At 50.8% G+C, this 24,738-nt stretch overlaps 1 protein-coding gene across 5 annotated transcripts in view; it reads left to right on the top strand.

The window, feature by feature from the left end:
- Positions 1-24,738, top strand: part of SNX9 (sorting nexin 9) — a 105,700-nt gene extending 80,962 nt beyond the window's left edge. For all 5 annotated transcript variants that reach the window (XM_089333591.1, XM_070073337.2, XM_051854205.3 and 2 more), the window contains 9 exons: positions 1,391-1,521; positions 7,525-7,628; positions 9,080-9,183; positions 11,115-11,192; positions 16,978-17,054; positions 19,060-19,149; positions 20,382-20,496; positions 21,896-21,987; positions 23,343-24,738. In XM_089333591.1, the coding sequence (XP_089189717.1) occupies positions 1,391-1,521; positions 7,525-7,628; positions 9,080-9,183; positions 11,115-11,192; positions 16,978-17,054; positions 19,060-19,149; positions 20,382-20,496; positions 21,896-21,987; positions 23,343-23,390 (839 nt within the window). In that variant the 3' untranslated portion in view covers positions 23,391-24,738. The remainder of the gene's footprint in view (positions 1-1,390; positions 1,522-7,524; positions 7,629-9,079; positions 9,184-11,114; positions 11,193-16,977; positions 17,055-19,059; positions 19,150-20,381; positions 20,497-21,895; positions 21,988-23,342) is intronic.

Here is a 24,738-nt window from a genome sequence, read left to right as displayed (position 1 = left end):
TTTAAAATTGTTTTAAGTTTGGCTTCCAGGGTTTGGTGGTGCGTCTGTGTGGGGTGGTGGTGAGCATGACGATGGCACACAGGTGTGCTCAGTGTCTCAGGCCTCTGTTGGTTAACTGTAGGTAGGGGAATGCACTCAGAGCTGGGGCCACTCTCGAGTTAGCCTCGGCTTTTACGTTCCGCCGGGTCCTTTGCCTCTTCGTTGCAGCATGCGTAGCTTCCCAGTTGGCCGGGAACGCGTGGCTGTCTTGGACTTCATCTGCTGGTTGTGCCTCCACCTGGAACATGCATGGCTCTGCCCTGCAGCCTGGGCTAGGGGGCCCCTGCCCTCCCTGCTCACCCACCCCTGCCACAGCACCCTCACTGGGCAGGGGCCTCTCGGCTGCTCTGAATCAAGCGAGGCTGCTCCTGCCCCAGGGAAGCCGCAGCTGCCAGTCCTGAGGCCGGCTCCGCCCGGGCAGGACCACCGTGTTGCCCAGAGGGGAAGATGGCAGCACCCCTGGCTGCCACCGGTCCCCCGTTCTTGCCTGAAGTTCCACGGTGTTTCAAGCGCCCACCTTTCCAGACGGCTTTTGCTTTGGTTGATTTCCAGGCACTGAGTTGGTCGTTCTTGTCAGTGTGGTGCAGCTGTACCAGTTGCTTTTTGGAGCTAGGATTTGCAGATCTGCTCACCTGGCCATGGCTGGAATTTCTACTGCAGAGGCCTTCCGCTGGTAGTAATTTTTCTTTACCAGGCTTACAGGCATTGGTGTTCACTTGACGTGTGGTATATGATGCTTGTCAAACCGACCTTCCACTTTTAAAACAGAAACACTCATTAAGCCCTGCTGTAGTGCTGCGATAGATTCCAGGGTAGTAGCTCTCAGTATTGCATTCATGGGAGATTGTCTTTGCTATTTTCAATTTAAGTAATTTTTAAAAACAAAATGGAGAAGAAAGCCCTGTGTGAGTTTTCATGAGCAGGAAGTATCTGTGTTTGTAGACGTTTGTGTCGCATGCACTTTGTGGCAATGACTTACTAAATTCCATATCGTCCCTTCTTGCCTGAGGGCTTTACGTGGCCACATAGGAACTGGCCTAAGGTTGGTCTATAAGAAGTGTAGTTTCTCATATTGAGATAACAGGCACTCTTACGGTTTTCTTCTTGTCATAAAAGATTTGTTAATGTGTAAACTGGAAGCCCATTCTTAAAAACGCTAAGGGCTCTCACGTCGTTCCTGTGGGTCTTCGAGCACTTGCCTTGTTGTTTTCAGGTTAGTGGAAGTCACTACGGCCCACCTGTTGCTGGACAGCCTTCTGCCACACAGCCAGTGCCGTGCAGACGGTGCCGCAGCCGTGACAGTAACTGATGTGTTCAGAGCTGTGTGTCACTCCTCGTGCATCTCTTGCAGGTCGCTTTGAAGAGGAATTTATCAAAATGCGCATGGAGAGGCTGCAGGCATGGATGACCAGGATGTGCCGCCATCCGGTGGTCTCCGAAAGCGAGGTCTTCCAGCAGTTCCTTAACTTCCGGGATGAGAAGGTGAGACCTTCGTTAGGGTCTTAGAGACCGAGAGATGTCACGTTCACAGCGAGTAGGTGTGGACACGGTGCTAACACCATGCTGGGTGAGGACTCCTTACTTCCTCCAAAGAGAATGACGGGACAGAAACCTAAACCCCACCCACAGGAAGTCATTCACGGTCTGAGAAAGGACCGCTCCTGTGGGACTTCGTGCAGGCTGAGGATGGCTGGCGCAGGGTGGGCAAGGGTGGAGCATGTGACAGGTGGGCAGTGTAGAGAGGGAGAGAACCTGAGCCCTGCAGGGCGTTAGCATGAGTGTTGGGGGGCGGTGAGTGAGTGGTTTCTTCTGACCCCCTTGACCTCTGGAGAGAGCGCTGGCCTCTGCCTGCCTGTGGGCAGTCTTTCTGCCAGCAGTCGTCTGTTCTTCAAGATCAAGAGGAAAATGACTGCTTGAAACCTCACTGTCTGCTTTGGAAATAGTTTTCTGGCTGAGTAGCCTTCACTGTACGTTTTATTGTACCATTTTATTCTCTGAAGATGTTTTCTCTGTCATTTGCCTCATAGCAAAATCTGCATATTTTTAGGAAACACTCTAGGGAATAAGGGCATGCTTTAGCTCTGAAGCAGCAGCAGATATTAAATGTATTAGAATCCTTGAAAAAATGTTTTGAAGCTATTCTTGTCTTTAATCAAATAAAAAAAATCACATACCCTGTTAGACTTTCAGACAGGTTGACTTGCTAACCATCTTTGAAACCAGCGTTCCTCTGTTGAAGTGAACACATTTGCATTAAGTCTTAAACACTAGGGTTCCTCTCGGTATGTTTACTGACATGTGCGTGCACTTGTCATGGCACAGACAGACCTGGTGCCAGCTGTGGCCTGTTTCTAGAACGGGCAGGCTCATCAGGTTGTCACCAGATGGGGAACTGGCACACGCCGAAACGCTTCAGCACGTCTTGTGAGTTGGCATATATCTAGGCTCACCTTGATGTGATGTCAGTCACAGTGTGTGTGTCTTGTAGTCATGCAGTCCTGAGACTCAGCTATTTGAGTTCTGCAGATGTCTTATTAATCTGTGGTTACAAAAGCTCCAGGGAACCCCCCACCAAGTTTATTGCCTTCCTGGTTTCCTACAAAACTTTAATAAGGGCTTATTTATTTATTTGCCAAGGGTTTGATTTAGAAAGCACTTCCTGAAGGTTCTGTTTTATGCATAGTTAAGTTTAATAGTAATGATGAATCATAGAAATTGGTGGTTTTGTTTTTTATGTCTGCCACCTTCAAAAATTGACCAACTCTCTGTAAAAGTGATACAAGAGAAAGAGAGAGAACTTCACCAGAGTGCTTGGTTCTAGTACTGCTCTGCTTCCAGGTTCCCATTGGTCTTTGTCGAAGCTCGGATTCCCTTTGGACTGCAATTTCCTCGCTTGCTAAGTGACAGTGTTGGACTAGATAATCAATAAAAACTGATTTTGTGTCAGTAGTAATTCATATAAATAGTGGACATTGGAAATCTCAGAAAATCTATAGAGAAATTACTAGAAATGAAGGTTAGTAAAATAAGTGGATACAAGACATTGCATACTTACCAGCAGTAAACAGAAATTGGCAGTCTAAAAGAACTGTCATTTACAATAGCATCAAAAATACCAAACACCTAGGAATACATACAAGAAAAGGTATACAATCTACATGGAAGACTATGAAACATTTTTTTTTTTTTTTAATTTATTTGACAGAGTTAGACAGTGAAAGAGAGAGAGACAGAGAAAGGTTTTCCTTCCATTGGTTCACCCCCCAAATGGCTGCTACGGACGGAGCTATGCTGACCCAAAGCCAGGAGCCAGGTGCTTCTTCCGGGTCTCGTACATAGGTGCAGGTGCCCAAGCACTTGGGCCATCTTCCACTGCCTTCCCAGGCCACAGTAGAGAGCTGGACTGGAAGAGGAGCAACCAGTAGAACTAACTGGCGCCCATATGGGATGCCGGCACCACAGGCGGAGGATTAACCAAGTGAGCCACGGTGCCGGCCCCACTATGAAACATTTTTGAGAGAAATAAAAGAAGACCTAACTAGGGGCCAGCACTGTGGCACAGTGAGTTAAAGCCCCAGCATCCCATATGGGCACCAGTTCGAGTCCTGGCTGCTCCTCTTCTAATCCAGTTCTCTGCTATGGCATGGGAAAGCAGTAGAAAATGGCCAAACTCTTTGTGAGAGACCTGGAAGAAGCTCCTGGCTCCTAGCTTCAGATCAGCTCAGCTCTGGCCATTGCAGTCATTTGGAGAGTGGACCAGCATAATGGAAGACCTCTCTCTCTCTGCTTCCATCTCTCTGTGACTCTTTCACATAAATAAAATTTTCCATTACTGTCTTTCATAGATTAAAATACAATAAAGATGTCCTGTAACATCCAGGATGTATTGGAAAAGAAGATTGTGAGAGGAGGATTTTACTGGACATGAAAACTCATTATTTAAAAAAAATCATTATAAAGCTGCAGTGGTTTTAAAAGTGTGGTGTTGGCATAAGCACAAAGGCATCAGTTGAGCAGGGTAGGTGGGCCTCTGGGTGTGACGAAGATGTCTGTCCAAGGAAAAGACAGTCTTACTAAGCAGTGCTCTGTTAGTTGGACAGCCCCCTGGGGAGCAGGGACGTGGGCCACTACCTCACAACAGTCTGTTGTCGGTTTTGTAGGAGTGGGTTTGGTATTGTCAAAATGTTTATTTAGTTCCATCTATTTGAAAGGCAGAGAAGCTGAGAGATAGAGATTGAGATCTTCCATCTGCTGGTTCACTCTCTAAATGCCTGTAACTGCCAAGCTGAAGCCAGGAGCCTAGAGCTCCCTCTGGGTCTCCCACGTGGCAGGAAGATGGATTGGAAGTGGGGCTCCAAGACACAACCAGCACTCTGCTGTGGGCTGCTGGCATGGCAAGCAGCAGCTCAACCCACTGTGCCACAGTCCTCACCCTAGTTCTATTTTTAAAACATGCCCTTAGGGGCCGGCGTTCTGGCACAGCGGGTTAAAGCCCTGGCCTGAAGTGCCAGCATTCCATATGAGCGCTGGTTCTAGTTCCAGCTGCTCCAGTTCTGATCCAGCTCTCTGCTGTGGCCTAGGATAGTAGTGGAGGATGGCGCAAGTCCTTGGGCCCCTGCACCCACGTGGGAGACCTGGAAGAAGCTCCAGGCTCCTGGCTTCGGATCGGCGCAGCTCCAGCCGTTGTGGCCATCTGGGGAGTGAACCAGTGGCTGGAAGACCTCTCTCTCTGTCTCTACTCTCTCTGTAACTCTTTCAAATAAATTAAAGAAATCTTTAAAAAAAAAAAAAGTCCTTTAAGTTATGCAGTAAGATACTGAAGTATAGATGAAACTGTACTGTGTCTGACCTTTCCATCAAAATACGTGGGGAGAAAGTGAGAGCAGAGGAGAGTAGCTGAAAGACAAGCTTGGGCCGGCGCCGCGGCTCACTAGGCTAATCCTCCACCTGCGGTGCTGGCACCCCGGGTTCTAGTCCCAGTTGGGGTGCCGCTTCTGTCCCAGTTGCTCCTCTTCCAGTCCAGCTCTCTGCTGTGGCCCGGGAAGGCAGTGGAGGATGGCCCAAGTGCTTGGGCCCTGCACCCACATGGGACATGGGAGACCAGGGGGAAGTACCTGGCTCCTGGCTTCGGATCGGCTCAGCGCCAGCCATAGCGGCCATTTGGGGGGTGAACCAACGGAAGGAAGACCTTTCTCTCTCTCTCACTGTCTAACTCTGCCTGTCAAAAAAATAAATTAATTAAAATAAATAAAATAAAAGACAAGCTTGGCAGCCAGCATTGTGGTGAAGCAGGTAAGGCTGCCCCCTGCAGTGCCAGGATCCCATATGGGCACAGGTCCATGTCCTGGCTGCTCCACTTCCAATCCAGCTCACTGCTAGTGTGCTATGCAAAGCCCCAGAAGATGGCACAAGTGTTTGGGCTTTTGCAAGAAGCTTTTGGCTTCAGCCCGGCCCAGCCCTGGTCATTGTGGCTATTTGGAGAGTGAACCTGTGATGGAAGATTCTTTCTTTCTCTCTCTCTCTCAAATAAAATAAATCTAAAAAAAATAAAAATAAAACGACAAGTTTACCAACTCCGAGGGAGGGCCTAGAGATGAGCCTCGTGGGCACTGGGCAGCTTCCCCACCTGCTGGTGTGCTGAGGGCAGCTTCGTGTCTGCTTGCGTTAGGGAGAGTCGTGGCAGGACAGATACCTGGGGGAGGGGGGCTTCTGCTCTCTGAGTAGTGGTCAAGGGAGTGCAGCCCATGTTGTAATCAAAAGAAATATTATGCTTCTAGATAAATCCCACGGAGAAGTAGTGCAAGCAACAGTGGTAGCTGTTGGGTCAGGCTGCCAAGGTCCAGATGGAGACACGGAACCAGAGGAGGTGCTCCCAGAGTGTGGTGGAACCAAGGGAGTCAGTTCTCAACCACAGGAAGCTTCCCTAGGAAGTCGGCGGACAGGGCGAATCACTTTGAAGTGGCGCCTGTGAAGCCACCCGTCCCGTGGTGTTCTGAAGACCTTGTGTAGAAATCTCCATGTCTGTCTTTTAATGAACTAATAATTTTTTTAAAAAGGATTGGCAAAATATTAAGTCATTGTTGAAGCTGAGTGTTAGTAGGGGTTCATTGTGTGTGTGAAGTTTTCCATTATATGAGCTGTTTAAAACCTAGTCCAGGTGGCTTACAGGTCCAGCTGTGGAAGACAGCCCAGTAAACTCAGCTGTGGCTCACACTGGACAGTATCTTCATTCCCTAGAGCAGGCAAGGATTTCTGAAACACACAGAAAGGGCTGACCAGTCAGGGAGGTGGGTTAGTCAGACGACGTTAGAATCAGCGATTTGTCTTAGCAGAAGAGACATTCGAAGCGAAAACAAGCCGGCTACTGAGTAGAAGATACTTGCAGTGTATATAACCAGAAAAGGACTAGATTTTGGAACACATGAAAACCCATGTGTAAATAAAGAGAAAGACATCATCCCAGTGGAAAGTAGTCGGGAGACGCAGGACCTCACCTCACAGGTGTCTGAGTCCTCATCTCCTTACCAGTCAGGAAACGCAGGTGAAGTCACGGGAGACTCCCCGCTCACTCGGGGTGGGTAAGGTTGGCCAGCAGGTGCCCTCCTGGTGAGGGCCTGTGCTGCGGAGCCCTGATCTCCCAGGACCAATAGGAAACGAGGTTGGTGTTGTCTGCTGCAATTGAACACCTTCGGTGACTCAGCACTTCCACTCCTACACATCCTGAGCAAAAACGCATCCCTGGAGTGCCGGGAGATGTGCTCATCGCCAGCAGACTAGATAGACAGACCGGGGGATGGACACACAACACATTATTACGCGGCAGTGAGATGAACGGACTGCAGCTGCCCACAGCAGGAGGGCACGGGCTTAGCACAGGTTGCAGGCCTAAGCACATGCTCTAGGGGCTTTGCCAGTTCAGAAAATTAGCATGTGTGGTTAGCAAGGAGAGGGAAGCCATGGCTAGAGGAGCTGGGTACCTCTGCAGGGGGAGGAAGGGGCAGGAGCGGGCACCTGGATGCCAGCTGAGTCTCTTTGTCGGCCGGGGGATGGTTTCACAAGGGTGCGCTTGGTGAGGCTGTGCTGCACTGTGTGGTTGTGTTTGCCTTCGGCACTTTTCTACACGTGTGTGTGGGAGAGATCTTTAAGCGGTTATTGAAAAGATAGCTCCTAATATTGGTTCTTATCTTATATTCTAGAAAAGCATTACCTGTTTTGGTTTGAGAGTGGTTAGCCTGAGAACTCCAGGCGCTTCATCAGCCTCCACAGGGCGGGGTTCGTGTTGGCTCACTCAGACTTGCGCTCCGAGGCCTGTTCTGAGCACTGGCGTGACCCACGCAGTGCAGTTGCATTTGGGGCACAGGCATCCGGGCCCAGTGCAGAGGGAGGGGGGCGGGGCTGCTCCCTGAGGATGCGGCAGACAAGGGTGAAGAGTGAGCCGGGTTGACCCTGCTAATGACTTTAATGGTACGATGTTCTCGTTGACAGGAGTGGAAGACTGGGAAGAGGAAGGCTGAGAAGGACGAGCTGGTGGGAGTTATGATATTTTCCACCATGGAGCCAGAGGCACCCGACTTGGACTTACTGGAAATGTAAGGGACACCCCCCCACACTTCTTCCCAGTCTGTGCCCGCCTCCCGTGGCTACAGTCCTGGCCAGGACGGCCACACCTGAAATGCACTTGTCAGATCAGAGTGTGAGAATCTGGTCGGGCAACGCACGTGGAAGTGCTGCCTTCTAACCAGAGCTCCAGAGCAGGGTCTGCCTCCTTTACCTGCAGCCTGTGGCTGCATGGTTGACACAGTGCCTGGTAGTTACTTTAATCAAGTAGTGATGAAGTCAGACACACAGAGCCCCTGCCGCCCACACAAAACTCAACAAAGGGAGAATCTCTCAGGACATCTCCTTGAAAGAAGCAGTCACTAACCTGCTTTTCCCATGTGTTTGTTTTTACTCTGTTGTATTTAATCTTTTTTTTCCAAATACAAGCTCAGTTGAAATTTTGAGTTAGTTCCTTTTCTCTGGTGGGAGTAATAAGAACTCTTGGTGTTTTGTTTTTTAATTTTTTCAAAGATTTCTTTATTTATTTATGAGGCAGAGTTACAGAGAGAGGGAGAGGAGAGACAGAGAGAGGTCTTCCGTCTGCTAGTTCACTCCTCAAATGGCCACAATGGCTGGAGCTGGGCTGATCTGAAGTCAGGAGCCAGGAACTTCTTTCAGGTCGCCAACATGGGTGCAGGGTCCCAAGCACTTGGGCCATCTTCCACTGCCTTCCCGGGCCATTAGCAGGGAGCTGGATTGGAAGCAAAACAGCTGGGGCTCGAACCGACACCCCTATGGGATGCAGGCACCACAGGCGGAGGCTTAACCTACTACGCCACAGCACTAAGAAGCTTTTTTCCTTACAAAATTGCTGCTGCATGTTAGCAAAATTTAGACAAGAGGAAACACAGAGCCTTCCGCCTGCCCAGAGAAAAGCTCAGTGCTACAGTGTTGGTGTGTGGTCTTCCAGACCGTCCTCTGTCCATTGGTGACCATGGGAGATGATGACCTTACACTATACATTGTTTTATAATTTGCTTTTTCCTTAACAGTGTACACTGGTGATCTTTTAGGATAGGAAATACACCCTTTACGTTTTTAAAGAGCCATGTCTTCAGTGTCCCTCGGTGGTTGTGTATCCAGGCATCATCTGTGTTTTCCTAAAGTGTTTGCTGGACTGTGTGTGCCCCCACCTCCAGACCCGTGGTGTTGCTGTAGAAGTCTGATGGTGTTTCCAGTGAAGGGAATTTCGCTAAATGAGAGATTCAAGAGATGATGACTTTGTTTACTTTGGAATAATTTTAGTAAAAATTCACCAGGAAAGGAAGCAAAAGTTAAAATATAAATGACGTATTTTTAGGTAGTTCTTTAAAACCTGTAATCAAGCCTGGGTTTAATGTAGCGAATGGGCAGTTGGTGCCGTCCATGCCAGCGCGTGCTGGGGTGTGTCTGGTGTGAGGTTCCTGACAACACGGCCTTCCCGCCTGTGTCACTGTTGCAGAGAGCAGAAGTGTGACGCCGTGGGGAAATTCACCAAGGCCATGGACGACGGCGTGAAGGAGCTGCTGACTGTGGGGCAGGAGCACTGGAAGCGGTGCACAGGACGTGAGTGCCTGGCCATACCACACCCTGCCCGTGCATCCTCTCCTGGACTCTGACCAGGCCGTCTGAGGAAGTCCCCTAAGACACAACAATCCCATTAGCTTAAACGGTTGCAGTCATCGGGGGTCTGGTGGTCTGTGGGAAGTTCATCTTGTTTGCATGTTTGGAGTGCTTGTAGTTATTTTTAAATCTCCTGGTTTTACTTGTTAATCTTCACCCATTTGGTAAGATGCTGTATATTCAAGTGGAGGCTTTATTTTTAGAAGAAGCCAGTACTGTTGCTAGAAAGCATGATGAGACTGCATTGTCCGCCACAGCCCCCACCCAGCCATGGCCTTGAGGACCCCTTGCCCCCTCCCTGTTCTTCACCCAGAACTGCGCAGCTCACAGGACACCACAGTCTAGTGTCCGGTGACACTGTTCTCTAACAGACACGCGAGAGTCCACTGCCATGGCGGTGGCTGCACTTCAGCTGTCATAACAAATCCTTTAAACCTACACGGCCTTTGAAAATTGTGTTTTTTAAGTGACTGCAAATCTTACAAGCACAATTTTAAGGATATCAAAAAACGTTTGGGATTGCTGTTTCTTCTAAAGAATTAAATCTCTTCGAGAAGGTCTAGGTCTGGTCAGCCCGTGTCCTGTGGAAGGCCAAATGTAATACGGGGAGCACTGGCTTAAGGCTGCTCTGTCGAGGGCACGGGGTGGGGTGGGGGGATTGAGGTGCTGTGTGTAGGACTTGGTCCACACATCTCTTTGATCGTTCACCAGATGGTTTTCAGAACACTCCTAGCCTTTCTGAAAAGTGAGCCCTCTGGTCACCTGCATGTGGTGAAACAGGAGCAGGTCGTCACTGCCAGGTCGCCAGGCGAGCGCTGCCTACAGAAGGGCGCCCATGTGCCCGTGTGCCCCAGTTAGCTGAGCTGAGATAGTTGGAATTTATGCTTCCTGATGACTGCGACTCTCAGACCCCACTTCAAATTTCTCTGGCCTATGCATATTTGAAGGGACGTTTAAATCCTCCCTTTTCTTTAGCATTAAAGTTCAGTCTTCAAGGCAAACGATGGTTTCTCTTGAGAGGCAGTAGATGCAAGTGAGGGAACCGGGCACAGATTCAGTATCCTAAGAATCGGGCTGTGCTCTGGAGTTCTCCGAAAATGACCCCAGCCCCAGCACTGCAGGGCCTGACACAGGACCTTACGCAGGACCTTACGCAGGACCTGAAGGCCCAGTCAGTCCGTCACCTCCGCGGACACACGCATACTCGGGCCCCAGGGTTGCCTCTCACCACACCTGATGCTGGCAGTTTTTGGTTGGTTGGTATCACTTTGCAGGTGATCAGTTATTCAGGTTGAACCTCCCTGACCCAAAAATCTGAGATGCTCTGAAACCTAAAACTTTTTGGGCACCAGTGTTCAACCAGTAAAGTCCATGCACATATTCCAAAATTTAAAACAAGAAAACTGCAGAATCTGGAACCCTGCTAGCCCCAGACATTCTGGATAAGGGGTGGACGACTGGTCCCCATGTAACAGAGTGGGGAAGCAGCGGTCTGGAACCACAAGTGGCAGTCTACCATTTGTCAGTGGTGTGAGCTTGGACAGGTCGGGTCAGTTACCTGTGCCCACACGTGGAGATGGTGTCTGGAGAGGGGTGCTGTGATGCCCGCTGTGGGGGTGTCTGGGAGCTAGAAGTCGTCAGAGTGAGCCGTGTTTCACTGACGTGTCTCCAGCACCCGAGACTGTGGGGGCGGTTATTCATAATGGACGATTGGTTAAGAATCAGAGCTGTTGACTGAGCAGTGACTTCGCATCAGTGTTTAGTTCACGAGTGTGTGTCTTGTGTTGTGGTCACTTTGCGGAAAGAATCTCAGCCGGATCCCGTCTCAGTCGCTCAGAGCACTCCGTAACAGTGTGTTCCTCTCCCCCTCTCAGCATTACCCAAGGAGTACCAGAAGATAGGCAAGGCCTTGCAGAGCTTAGCGACCGTGTTCAGCTCCAGCGGTTATCAAGGTACGTCTCCCCTCGCGTGCTGGCCTCAGGGGCCTGCACAGACAACGCCCCTGCAGGGAGTCATCTGGTAACTGCTGGGAGAATTGGCCAGGCTGCTGCACCCAGGGCTTCTGCCGCGTCCCCGACCTCTGAGGACAGTGGAGGGAAGGGTGCGGGAATTTGCATTTGCTTCCGTGCTCATTTGCCTTTCTCACCCTCAGATACAGCTCTCTGTTCTCATGGCCCAGGTAGCTGTGCACTGTAACAGTCTGCCTTTCTGTCGTCTCTTGGCGGAATCTGCCCAGTCATCTTACCAAAGTCATTGATGAGAGAATGTTTGACTAAGTAACAAGCACCTGCTGCCTGAAGTCTTCCTATAATCCAGAACTGTTTTCAGCTTCCTGCATACATGTGGGGCTTAGCTATACTATTTATGTGTTTACCAAAGATTTATTTATTTGAAAGTTAGAGTTACAGAGAGAGTAAGAGATCTTCCTGCCAGTGTTTCACTCTCTAGATGGTGGCAGTGGCCAGCCCTGGGCCAGGCAAGAGCCAGGAGCTTCACCCAGGTCTCCCACATGGGTGGCAGGGACCCAAACATTTGGATCATCCTCCTGTGCTTTTTCCAGGCCATTAGCAGGGAGCTAGATTGGAAGTGGAGCAGCCGGACTCAAACCAGTACCCATATGGGATGCCAGCATTGAAAGTGGCTTGGGGCCGGTGCTGTGGCGCAGTCAGTTAATCCTCCACCTGCAGCGCCAGCATCCCATATGGGCACTGGTTCTGGTCCTGGCTGCTCCTCTTCTGATCCACTCTCTGCTATGGCCTGGGAAAGCAGTAGAAGATGGCCCAAGAGTTTGGGCCCCTGCACCCACATGGGAGACCTAGGAGAAGCTCCTGGCTCCTGGCTTCAGATTGGCAAAGCGCCGGCCGTTGCAGCCATTTAGGGAATGAACCAGCGGATAGAAGACCTTTCTCTCCGTTTCTCCCTCTCACTGTCTGTAACTCTACCTCTCAAATAAATAAACAAAATCTTTAAATAAATTAAAAAAGAAAGTGGCTGTACCCGCCACTCCACAACACTAGCCGGCCCCTTAGCTATGGTATTTAGAGTTCATTGTACTTTTACATCAGCAACACTTATGAGAACAAGTTAGCTTTTTCCCTTTGTGAGAAAGAAAAAGCCTTCGTTAGCTAGGAGGCACCTAGTAAACTGAGCATTCAGTATCACTGAGTGGTGGAGCTGGTACTTTGAGCGGAAGGCAGGACTTTGGCTATCAGTTCTGGGTATTTGGAGAAGAAATAGTCAAGAAGAAGTTAGATTTGAAACTTCAGTCTGCAAGTGCTTCTGCTTGGCCTGGCTTAACTGTGTCTTGGAATCAACACTCTTGAGACTGGAAGGGAGCTTTGAATTGCTGTTAGGCAAGGAGCCTGAGGCCTAGAAAGAGAAACGTCCCGGCCAGGGTAGCGAGTGGTTGATGTAAGAGCCAGGACGAGGCCTGTTCTCGTTGCTTAGGTGCTCACAGGTGTCCAAGAGCCCGTCACCTGTGTGGTGCTCTGATATTCTGACCAGCTGAGCTTATTTGTTCTGGAAATTGGGAAAAATAACTGGTTGATCACAGTGGCATTTTTTTTTTAAGATTTATTTATTTATTTGAAAGGCAGAGGCAGAGAGAGAAAGAGAGGTTTTCTGTCCGCTGGTTCACTCCTCAAATGGCCACAACGGCCAGAGCTGCTGGATCCACAGCCAGGAGCCAGGGGCTTCTTCTGGGTCTCCCGTGCAGGTGCAGGGGCCCAGGACTTTGGCCATTTTCCACTGCTTTCCCAGGCCATAATAATGAGCTGGATCGGAAGTGGAGCAGCCGGGACTCAAACTGGCACCCTGTATGATGCCGGCACTGCAGGCGGTGGCTTTACCCGCTGCACCCCAGTGCCAGCCCTACAATGGCATCTTCAGTATCAGAATTCATTGCAGCCGGGCCTTCCTTCAGCCTCACCTAAGAGACATCTCCCTGCTCTCCAGCCCTGCCCACAGCTTCCTGTCACCCCTTGTTGGCCCCCGAGGGCCTGTGGAAGGAGCTCTGCATCTGGCTCCCAGGTCCCATCCCCCACCTCAGCCCAGGACTTCCCTCAGGGCCCAGCTGGTGCCTGCGGCCCTGGCAGAGCTCCCTGCCTGGGCACGGCTGCCGCCCAGCCGCCCTCACAGCCCAGCCCGAGCCCCCGCTCACCAAGGCTGGGGGAACGCGCCCCTTCTGAGTGCAGCTGTCGTTTCTACAGAAGTTCAGTGCCTCTGAGGATGAGAGTGACTTTTTCTGAAAAGTTTAGTCAGTGTTTTACGGTGGTGAGAGCAGCAGTCTTGCCGTCATCTACATCCTACAGGAACGGAAGAGTAACCATCTTCCTTCTGGTGATCCCAGTCTGTTGCCAGATTAAAATGCATGTCCCCAGATTTAGGATCTCCAGTTATCTGAAGTCACAAGAAGCTTAGGAACTATTCACAATTAAATCATACGTTTTTATTTATTTTATTGCACTTGAGAGAGCGAAGGCTCCCATCCACCGTTCATTCCCTGAGTGCCTTCAACAGCTGGGGATGGGCCAGGCTGGAGCCTGGAGGCAGGAACTCAATCCAGATTTCCCATGGGTCCAGGGACTCAACTACTTAAGCTGTTGTCTGCCACCTCCCAGGATCTGCATTTGCAGGAAGCTGGATCAGAAGCAGAGCTGGGCATTGAACCCAGGCACTCCGATATGGGATGTGGGCGTCCCGGCCGTCTCCCGGCCTACCTGGTTAAGTGATCGTATCGCAGTACTAAAGGAACTCTGTCTACGTAGTTCCTGTTGCAAACCAGCTGAGGAAAGATGCTGCCTTTAGGGAACCGCCGCCCAGTTCCTGCTGCGGGACTTCTGGAATTTCAGAACGGGGAGGCCTTAAGGCTGAGACTGTGTCTCCCCCCGCCCTTCTCAGTTGTGTGGTGTCTTGGAGCAGTGCCGTACCGCACCAGCTTGCAGGAGTCTGCCTCCTGGGAGCCCCTGATCATACTGAATACAACGTCCAGGGCTGCTCTGACAGGCCGCGGGCAGCACAGCCCCGTCAGAGCCGTGGCACCCCCTGCGTTCTTGCACATTGCTGTGCCGAATCAGCGCCCACTGAGGCTTCTAAACAGTTACCCAGGAGAGGGACAGGTAGACTTCTGGTTTTTATCTTCCTTAGTGGACATAATTATTTGAAGACCAATTTAAATCTAAATGGGAAAAAACCCAAATAAAACAAATGATGAAGGTATAACCACAGAGGGATAATTTCAAATATCCTTAAAAACATTGTTTTGATCTTATCCCTAGTAAGCAGATACCTTAAGCTCAGAAAGACTGCAAAAAAAATTATAGTAGTTTTCACTGATCAAACAATTAGCAATATAATACTGGTATTGATGGGGCCAGTGCTGTGGCTTAGTGGGTAAAGCCACTGCCTGCAGTGCCGGCATCCCATATGAGTGCAGGTTCAAGACCTGGCTGCTCCACTTCTGATCCAGCTCACTGATATGGCCTGGGAAAGCAGCAGAAGATGGCCCAAGTTCTCAGGCCCCTGCACCCACCTGGCAGACCTGGAGGAAGCTCCTGGCTCCTGGTTTCAGATCAGATCTGGTTTCGGATCTGGCCGTTGCAGCCAACTGGGGAGTGAACCAGCGGATGGAAGACCTCTCTCTCTCTGCCTCTCCTTCTCTCTCTGTGTAACTCTTTCAAATAAATAAATCTTAAAAAAACAAAATACTGGTGTTGATATCCTAAAACCTCCAACTGTTTTACATACTGTAGAGTAAAGCAGATAGGTAATCTTATCACTGTTGTAATTGAGCTTAATTAATTGGCAATTAATGTCTTTAAATAAAAATTAAATGTTTTAGAATAAATTAGCCATTTATTAGTCTTAAATTTAAGTTGGAAATAAAAGTATGAGCTCATTATTTATTTTTATTGTTTAAAAAAAGTACAGCTTTTCTTACTTTGTTCACTGAAAAGGCCTAGGAGCAGGTATCCAGTGAATCGCGAGAAGCATCTCCCAGCACAGGACCACTCACGGGTGGGGTCTAAGTCCACATCCCACCAAATGAGCCAGGCCCCTTCAGCAGTGCTGAGAGGCCCTGAGAGCCTTCCCCTGGGCAATGAAGAGAAAAATTGAACATCAGTGAAAATAGTAACTGAAGCCTAGCAAATATATTCAAATCCAGATTCCTAAAGATATTTTTGAAAAATGTTTCTGTTTCCCTATTTGGTGGTGGGGTGTCGCTCCCCCTCTTCGCGGAGGAACGACACAGGACCCTGCGCTATTCTTTTGTCTGCTCGGCCCTCCCCGGGTTTGCTGCTGGTTCTTCCTGGGTTGGCTACCGACCCTTCCACCTCCGTGGAAGGGCGGTTCCCCCTGCCACTTTCCCCACTTCCGCGGGGGAGCGGCACAGGTGTTCCTCAGGTGTTCCTGGTGCATGTTGTCTCTCTCCTCCTCTATAGTCCTCTTCCACCAATCCCAACTCTGCTACCCACACGCCGAGTACGCTGCTCTCCTCCAATCAGGAGCAGGATCAGCTCCTGCAGCTCAGTCAATCAAATTGGCGAGAGGCAGCTGCGTAGAAGTTACTCCCTTCTCAGCGCCATATTGTGGGAGAGCAGATGCATAAAATAAGTCTTAATTCCAGTAACAGTCTAGTCCGAGTTGCTCCCCACAGTGGGGGATCAGTTCAGTATTCTGAAAACCTGAGAGAAAGAGTCAAGCATTTAACTTGCTTTCCATTCAGATTGTATCTCCAGCTAACCACCAAAAAGTCCATCACATTTCTCTGCTTAGAAGTGTCCTGGGGCCGGCGCTGTGGTGATCATTCATGCCTTCCAACATGATAACAAACAGAAATAGCAAAGTGACATCTCCTGAATTTGATCAGGCCCCTGGATCCAGTGAAAAAGAGAAGACGGGAGGGGGCAGAGAAATGTCAGCTGCAATCAGCAGACTTCGTAGTGTAGATACCCAAGGCATGTGGCCTGGGTTCTTCCAACACCCACAAAGTGGGAAAAAAAAAAAAGGCAGGGGAGAAGAACCCATAGACTTATTATTTTTAGATTCCATTTATTTATTTGAAAGGCAGAATTATAGAGAGAGAGATCTTCTATCCAGTGGTTTACTCCTCAGATAGATGCAATGGCCAGGGCTGGGCCAGACTGAAGCCAGGAGCCAGGAGTTTCTTCCCGGTCTCCCATGTGGTGCAGGGGCCCAAGGACCTGGGCCATCTTCTGCTGCTTTCCCAGGCCATAGCAGAGAGCTGGATCAGAAGTGGAACAGCCAAGACTCATGCCCATATGGGATGTGGCATTGCAGGCAGTGGCTTTATCCCCTATGTCCCAATGCCAGCCCCTACCCCGTAGATTTAAGAAACACTGGCTGGCTGATTTAGACAGCCCACTGGCCCTGAGCTGCAGGAGCTCTGCACACTAGCTGGGTGGTCCGCCTTAAAGGGTGGTCTCTTAGGAGTGGTAATGCAGCTGTCATTCCTTACAGAGTCCTCACCTTTTAGGTACCACTGATGCGTGGCATGTTGTGTGTCCCATGAAAGGGGAGGTGGGCGTGGAGAGCTTGGGTGGGAAAGGTTGCTGTGAGCTCTGGATTGGGACACTGTGGGGAGGGAAATGGGATCATTTTATATTCATTCCCCTTGTTTGAAAAGTGTTTGAAATTGTCTGTAATAAAACATCAATGTCGAATTTTAATAGAAAAAATTACAACTTGTGCACACTGCTAAAACTGCAATGTTTTCAGGTGAAACAGATCTCAATGATGCAATAACAGAAGCAGGAAAGACGTATGAAGAAATCGCCAACCTTGTGGCAGAGCAGGTACTGACGGAACCCCACCACGTCAGCGGTGAGGTGTGCTCTCGAATCTACATATGCAACTGGAAACCTAGTCTACGGCAGACTTTCCGAATGGATACCCTCTTCTCTGTTTCTGCCTCTTTGTTCATTGATGTTTTTTAAAGATTTATTTTATTTATTTGAAAGACAGAATTACAAGAGGTCTTCCATCTGCTGGTTCACTCCCCAAATGGCCACAGTGGCTAAAGCTGGGCTGATCTGAAGCCAGGAGGCAAGAGCTTCTTCCGGGTCTCCCACATGGGTGCAGGGACCAGGGACTTGGGCCATCCTCTGCTGCTTTCTCAGGCACATTAGCAGGGAGCTGGATCGGAAGTGGAGCAGCCGGGACTCGAACCTGTGACCATGTGGGATGGCAGCACTGCAGGCCGGGGCTTTAACCCACCATGCCTCAGCACCACCCCCTTTTCATTGATTTTGATAGTAGTGTTTCTTAGGTTTGCCAAGTGGATGAGAAAATTTGTCATCAGAGACTCTAAACCATGCCTTCCAGTGTTGACACCACTGATCCATTCCTGGCCCTCTAGGGATTCTAATCTACTTGGACTATTACTTGGCCTTTCTGGCCCTCAGTTTCCCAATCTGTTGAGTGGCTGTGGTAGTGCCTGCCTCATGTGGTTCTCAGGATTTAATAGCTAGTAAATGAAAAGCACCTGTCGCAGTACCCAGCACAGGCAGATCTTTGTTTCAACTGCTTAGCTCTTTTTTAAAACACAAGTTATTTTATTTATTTAAGAGGTGCAAATGACAGAGAGAGAGAGAGACAGAAATATCCTTCCTCCTCCCCAAATCACCACAATGGCTGGGCCCAGAGTTCTGGGCTCCACAGTGGGGCAGGGCCCCAAGGACTTGGGCCATCCTCTGCTGCTTTCTCAGGCACATTAGCAGGGACTGGTCATAAGCAGTGGCTTCACCCACTGTGCCACAGCATCGCCCCACTGCTTAGCTGTTACGGGTCATTCCTAGTCCAATCCTAATTCTTTCTACAATAACATGCTAAGTTCCCTTGTGCGGAGTAATTGTTTAAGTTGCTTCAAATCACTCAATAAAAAAAGATTTTATGAGCCTTCTTGAAATATGTTTCCACATGCACAAAATGATGAGGTCATGACTTTCCTAATCCTTGTAAAAATAAATTAATTTTTAGAATGGTAGTAGTTGTTAAAAATTAGAATATAGAAAAAATGAGAATTTAATGTTGCCATTGAAAAGCATTACAAGGCTTTTAAATTTTTTACTAGTTTTTTTAATTCAACCTGATACGATTTGGTTTCTTTAAAGATTTTTTTATTTATTCGTTTGTTTATTTATTTGAAATGGAGAGGGACAGAGAGAGAGGAAAGACAGAGAGATCTTCCATATACTGGTTCATTCCCCAGATACCTGTAGCATCCAGAGCTAGCACAGGCTGCAGCCAGGAGCCAGAAGTTCCATCGGGGCCCCCACCGGGGATGCACAGACTGAAGTACCTGGGCCACCGCCTGCCGCCTCCCAGGCACACGGAGCAGGGCAGCTGGACCTGAAGCCGGCAGCCCTGAGTCAGGGCAGACACTCCCGTGTGGCATGTCGGAGTCCCAGGCAGCGTTAACCCGCTGTGCCACAGCACGAGCCTCATGTCATAATATTCTTACATGTTCTCTGCCAACATTTAGACATCCTGACAACGCATTTGTATTACGTATACTTACTTGACTTTAAACATACAGTTAAACTACATTTTTCCCTCGTAGTGTTATATTGTGGCCACTTCAAAGTGGCTGATTTTACAGTCATGCTGTCTTGTCATTTTCCTCACAGCCTGTGCTCAGAGTGTAGTACTCCTGGGAACTCCTTCCTTTGAGGAGAACTAATCTGAGTGCTTAATTAGGGTAACACTTGGAGAACCGGGTAGTGGAGTCCTCAGATACACGATTTCTTTCCCTTGGTTTTCTGAATTCTGCCAGTAACAACCGACCTGTGTCTTCTGTAGCCGAAGAAGGATCTCCACTTCCTGATGGAATGCAATCACGAGTACAAGGGCTTCCTGGGCTGCTTCCCCGACATCATTGGCGCTCACAAGGTAACTGCATCCCGACGTCTGCAGAGCGTGCGCGACACGGCCCGGGCCTGCGGGCTTGTCACCCATTTACCTTGTTTCTTTTTTACATAAAAAGAAACTATGCTTCCCATCTTGAAGGTTTGTGTAAGCGGAGGACTGGCTAGGGTGTTCCCTGCCTCTGGGCAGCTCCACGCCTGCGCTCAGATGTGGGGCGTGCGTGCTGTGTCAGGAAGGCTCTGCTCTGGGATCTTGGGGCTGGCTCACGGCCACGACCGCACTCGGCTTTCTAAGTGTCATGAAGGGGTGTCACAGCAAGATAAGGCCAGGTGACAGCAGATCAGGGCACGTGGCTCGCTGTGGAGGTCTGTCAGCAGAGCCAGGGTCGCACACGTGCAGTCTGACGGGGCATGCACATGGAGCTTTCTCCAGACAGCCCCAGACAACGAGCAGTGTGGTGACTGCAGTGAGAGATGCCTGGCGGCTTCCCCAGCACTGCTGCGTGAAGAGTGAATCTAAATTAAATCAGTGCCTCGTCCAAAAGTCAAAATAAAGCCCAAACCTTACAGATCAGCTTGTCAAGGAAGAGACAGCGTGCCCATGTGCGTGCTTCTCTGTGCCTGGTCATGCGACCTCCAAACCTACTAATGCCTCTCCCTGTCATGTGCTAGTCTTTTGGAGAGAGAGGGAGAGCGAGAGAGTGAGAGCGAGCCTCCATCCACTGGGTTATTCCTCGAGTGCTCACAGTTGAGCCAGTGGCCCAGAACTACATCCGGGTCCCCGTATGGGTGGCAGGAGCCCACACGCTTGAAGCGTCATCTGCCGCCTCCCAGGCTGTGTGCTCAGGAAGCTGGATCAGAAGTGGGCGAGCCTGGACTTGAGCCGGCCCTCTGCAGGGGAGGTGGGCATCCCGAGCAGCTGCTTACCGTACCCGCTGCGCCACGACGCCCACTGACACCCACCGCGATGTTGTTACACGGCGATGGTTTACCAGTGTCCCCGAGGTGCGTGCTGTTCCTCTTGTTACGGTGTGAAACTGCAGATTTTCACTGAGCTAATTTCTCTGCAGTAGCAACCTTTTTGCATCCAAGGATCTTGAAGGAAGTTAAATTTAGATGCTTTCCTCTGCTCTTATTTTGTGGGGATGGTTTCCTGTTCAGTGACAAGTCAGTCATAGAATACATTAGCCTTGTTGTATTTAATGACTATTCCTTTAGCTTAGTTTTATTAACACTGTTGTATTTTGTATTCCACAGGGCGCCATAGAGAAAGTGAAAGAAAGTGACAAACTAGTCGCAACGAGCAAAATCACCCCACAGGACAAGCAGATGATGGTGAAGCGAGTGGGCACCATGTCTTACGCACTGCAAGGTGAGATGCAGAGGTTGCCCGTGGCTCCTGGAGATGTTTTAACCCAGAAAAGTTGATGCTTTGCCTGCTGGAGAGAAACCCAAATGGGAACAATAGCTCAATAAAAAGAGCAGATTCTAAAAACCCACCAGCACCTTGTCTGCAAGATCCAGGTATTAATGAAGATGTATGACACAGCTGTGAATGGCAGGTTAAACCCGTACGTCTTACTGTTTCTCAGGGACATTGATAAGTGGTAATACCGAAATGCTCTGAATTCCAGTACTCCCCTTCCAGTAGTCTGTAGTCCTCACGCCTCAGGACCATGGACGTGAAGGGGGCACGGCGTTTCCCTGTAGGCATGGGAAAGAGAAGGTCCTAACTAACGTGTGTAGCTGTCAGAGGCTTTGCGCAGGTAGGACCGGCACGCAGGTGGCTCCTGTGTTCTGGTCGCTGAGTGGATGGGCAGAGGAGAAAGGGCAGGGTTTCTGGTGTGAACAAAAAAGGTCCACAAAGTAATGGCTCAAGCTCATGTCCTGGCCCGGGACAGGAGAACGTGCTGGCAAGTTGTTGGGAGATGCATTTTGATGATGGTGGAGGAGCCCGAAAGCGGGGTGCAAGCGTCTGCCTTTGATGTGGCCGTTGGGAAACCACTGAAAGGTTTGGGGGTGGACAGCGGGGAGCACTTCTCAGGGGAGAAGGGCTTGATGGGAAGGGGCGGACGTTCGGCCAAGAGCCCACCCAGAACTGACGGTTGCTTGTGTGGTCTGAGGTTTTGAGGCCCTCAAGATAGGCAACTGGGAGGGGAGAATGAAGTGTGTTGCGGCCTTTCCGAGCCCTTCAGGCCAGGACTCACGGGCAGAAGCAGAGCTGTGAATGCCGTGGGGAGCCAGAAGCGGCTGTCGGGATGGCAGAGGTGGGCTTCGGGGCATTGAAGTGGGAGATGTGGGCTTGAGCTCTGAGGTTATCCAAGAGGCTTTACACAGCCTCAGACAGCTCGACATGGAACTCGGCACAGCGGGCTTGTCGTGGGGACGTCACAGTGGTGCGCGGGCAGCAGAGCCGCTGCGTCCCTCCAGTCTGCCAGGGCCCGGGGCTGTGTGGCCAGCGCACACGAGCACCCTCAGCACCTTGCCCTGCAGCCCTGCGCAGAGCACCACCACGTCCGCGTCCTGTCTGCCCAGTGCTGGCAGAAGGGGGGGGCCGCACGTGGGCCTCATATACTTAATGTGCAAATCAGAGAACGATCACCCTTGAACTTGGGCTTCTAACCTCTTTATAAAATGATTTTCCAAGAACTGCACACACCGCAGCAGCCGGGTTAGGTCCGGTTGGTGGTGAATCGGCCTGAGACGGGGAGTCAGGTGTTTCTGTCTCAGATGTGGGGAGGAGCTGACTGATGGCTCGGTTTGGGTTGCAGCTGAGATGAACCACTTCCACAGTAACCGGATCTACGACTACAACAGCGTCATCCGCCTCTACCTGGAGCAGCAGGTGCAGTTCTACGAGACGGTGAGTGGTGCTCCTGTCCCTGCCCCACTCCCACCCAAGGACAGGTGCTCATGGGGGCTGACTTCGACCACAGGCAGGTTCCTCTGTTTGGACTCTTTAAACCCAAGTCATAGGCCAAAGGAAGTTATGTTTTGAACTGGTGTGTTTTAAAGCCCTCAGTTCCATCTGCCTTTTCCTTTTGGGGTAGCACTGGGTTGGAAAGGTTTTCTTCTGAGGAAGGAGTGTTGGACGATAGTGCGAGGCCTCAGAGTCCTTGCTGAGTGGGCTGAGGTTACCCTGCCGCCACCAGCTCTGAGCCTGGCACCACGCAGACCTAGGCGGCTTTGTCCGTGAGTGAGGCCTGCCACATCCTAGGGGAGCCTCAGCGAGAAGGGAGGAGGAGACCGTCGATGTTGTCACTTGGAACCAGGAAGGAAAGCGTCGACTGTCACACCTGGCGGGGCTGCCCTGTGTGTCCAGAGTGTCCAGAGCAGACCACGCAGGGCGTCCTGGAAACGTCCCCGGCTGCACAGCTGACCGGCGGCTGGCTGCCGCCTTCCCCACGGGCCCCTCCGTCCACGGTGGCCCTGACCTGCATTCTGGGGAAGTGACAGCCAAGCCCGCCCAAGCCAGCCCTGCAGCAGGGGCTCCAGGAGGGGACTGTGCGAGTCGCGTGGGGGACAGGCCCGCGGGAGGGACTCGCTGAGCGGAGTTTGCCCTCCCCATTCGTGGCGCCTGCTCGGCGTGCGCTAGTAGAGCTTACGTTTGCCTCTGTGAGGAGGGCCGGAGGCCATCGCTTGAAATTCTCGTCCTGTTGATTTGTTGGGTGGTTTTCAACTACAGCTGGTGTGATTACCTATGGCATTGTAATTCAGAGTAGAAAACCGCATATTCAGTCACTGTTGGGCAAGCATACGTGGCTCACACAACAGCGAGGCTTTAGATCTGACATAGTCTGGTGGCAAAGTAACTCTTAAGTTAGTAAGACTTGCACATTTATTCGTGGAGCAAACATTTATTGAGTGCCTGTTGTATACTAAGCACTTGCTCCCGATGCTCGGATCCCAGAGTGAATGAGACGCCTGTGCCCTCCTTGAGGGAGGCACGGGCGCGTGAACAGCGGTGCACTGGCCGCCATCAGCTTCAGGACAAGGCCGTCCTGTCTACACGCCAGGACGTGACCTGCGGGGGGCGTCTCGGAGCCCACACTTGTCCAGACCAGGAGGGGCCTCCAGGCAGGGCTGCCTGCCCCCTGTGTGGGAGAGGCTCGGCGCACAGGCCAGTTGCCCTTGAGCCCATCAGAGGGAGAAATCCTAGACAGTGTGCCGTGCCGTGCGTGGTAAGGAGGTGACGCTCTCGGGTTGTTTCCTCGCCAGATCGCCGAGAAGCTGAGGCAGGCCCTCAGCCGCTTCCCGGTCATGTAGCGCGGCCGGCGCAGGCGGAGGCGGCGCGGCCGGAAGCAGGTTCCTCCGTCCCGAGGAGAGAGCAGCGGAACAGCGAGGCCTGCGGAGCGCGTCTTCCGTGTCGCCGCCCGACGCGCCGTCTCCAGAGATGGCCCGTTCTCTCCATTTCCATTATTTAAGCCAATGGAAATTGTCTATTTTTGAAAAACACTTAAGTTTATCAGAAATTTGAATGGAAAAAAAATTAGGGGTTTCCTCCCACTCCTATTTTACTTAGAATCGTAATTTATAAGTCACCCACAATCTTCCAGTTCTCACCCAATGTCAGATAATTAATTACTAATTGCTTTCTTAAAATATGAATATGCCAGAATAAAAAATATATATATTTGTATTTTTTATAACTTTTTTCAGTCCTTGGGAAGTCTGCGTTTGTGACTTAAGTGCTTACACTGCAGAAGCCGGGAAGCCGGGGCGAGGCCGGGCTGCTGGCGCCCCCTGTGGTCTGTGGCAGGCGGCCCGGCTGTGTCCCCTCCCGGGCTGTGGCCCTGCGGCCTCTGGGGCCTTGGTTGCAGCTCCTGTGCACCCTCCCTGCTCTTCCTCCCTAGTTGTGCTCAAGGCGCGCTTCCTGCTGGAAAGAAAAGTCGGATTTTCACAAGCCTCTGCGGCTTTGCCCCACACACGGGCAGCCTCGCTGGCCCCCTGCTGGGGGTGCCGTAGGAAGGGGCAGGCCGGCCCCTCCAGAGCGTTGCCCCGCCCTGTTAGGACAAGGAGGGAGGTCGGACAGGGGAGGGAGGAGCACGGGCCAGGGGGTGCTGTGTGGACAGGGAAGCTGTGGTCTGGCCCCGGGGCGGGGCGTGCGGAGCATGAGCCGTGGTGCAGGGTCGCTCTGCCTGCCGTCCCTACGGACGCCTTCTGGGCCCCACTACCCGAGTCGAGGGCACGAAGCAACACAGGGCGCCCGAGGTCTGGACGCCAGCCACGCCGTCCGCCACGCGGGCAGCCAGGCCGCCTTCCACAGCTGCCTTACTGCCTTATCTCCCCTGCTCTGCTTCCTGACCTAATAATTATGGGGTGGAAAGTGGGAAGCCTGGGCCGGCATGAATAAATGAAGCCGGAAGAGAAGCCAGTGTGAACTCTGCTGTTCTTCAGTATCACGGGGTTTTGTTAATGTTTTATAAGTAATTCCCCTCCTGATTCCTCTTTTATAAAATCCCATAGAACAGTGTTTATGATACAGCCATTAAATCCATGTACAAATGTAAAGACTGTATAAATGTTTTACACGAATAGAAGAGCATGTAGAGGCCAACATATAAATGAATTGTTAAAAATTGTACAGTAAATTCTCAAAGCACTTTTTCAAAAA

This window comes from Oryctolagus cuniculus, chromosome 5 (genome assembly GCF_051225735.1).
Source record: "Oryctolagus cuniculus isolate XC-2025 breed Fujian yellow rabbit chromosome 5, ASM5122573v1, whole genome shotgun sequence".
NCBI classification, from domain to species: domain Eukaryota; kingdom Metazoa; phylum Chordata; class Mammalia; order Lagomorpha; family Leporidae; genus Oryctolagus; species Oryctolagus cuniculus.
This window is presented reverse-complemented; position numbering and strand designations above follow the sequence as displayed.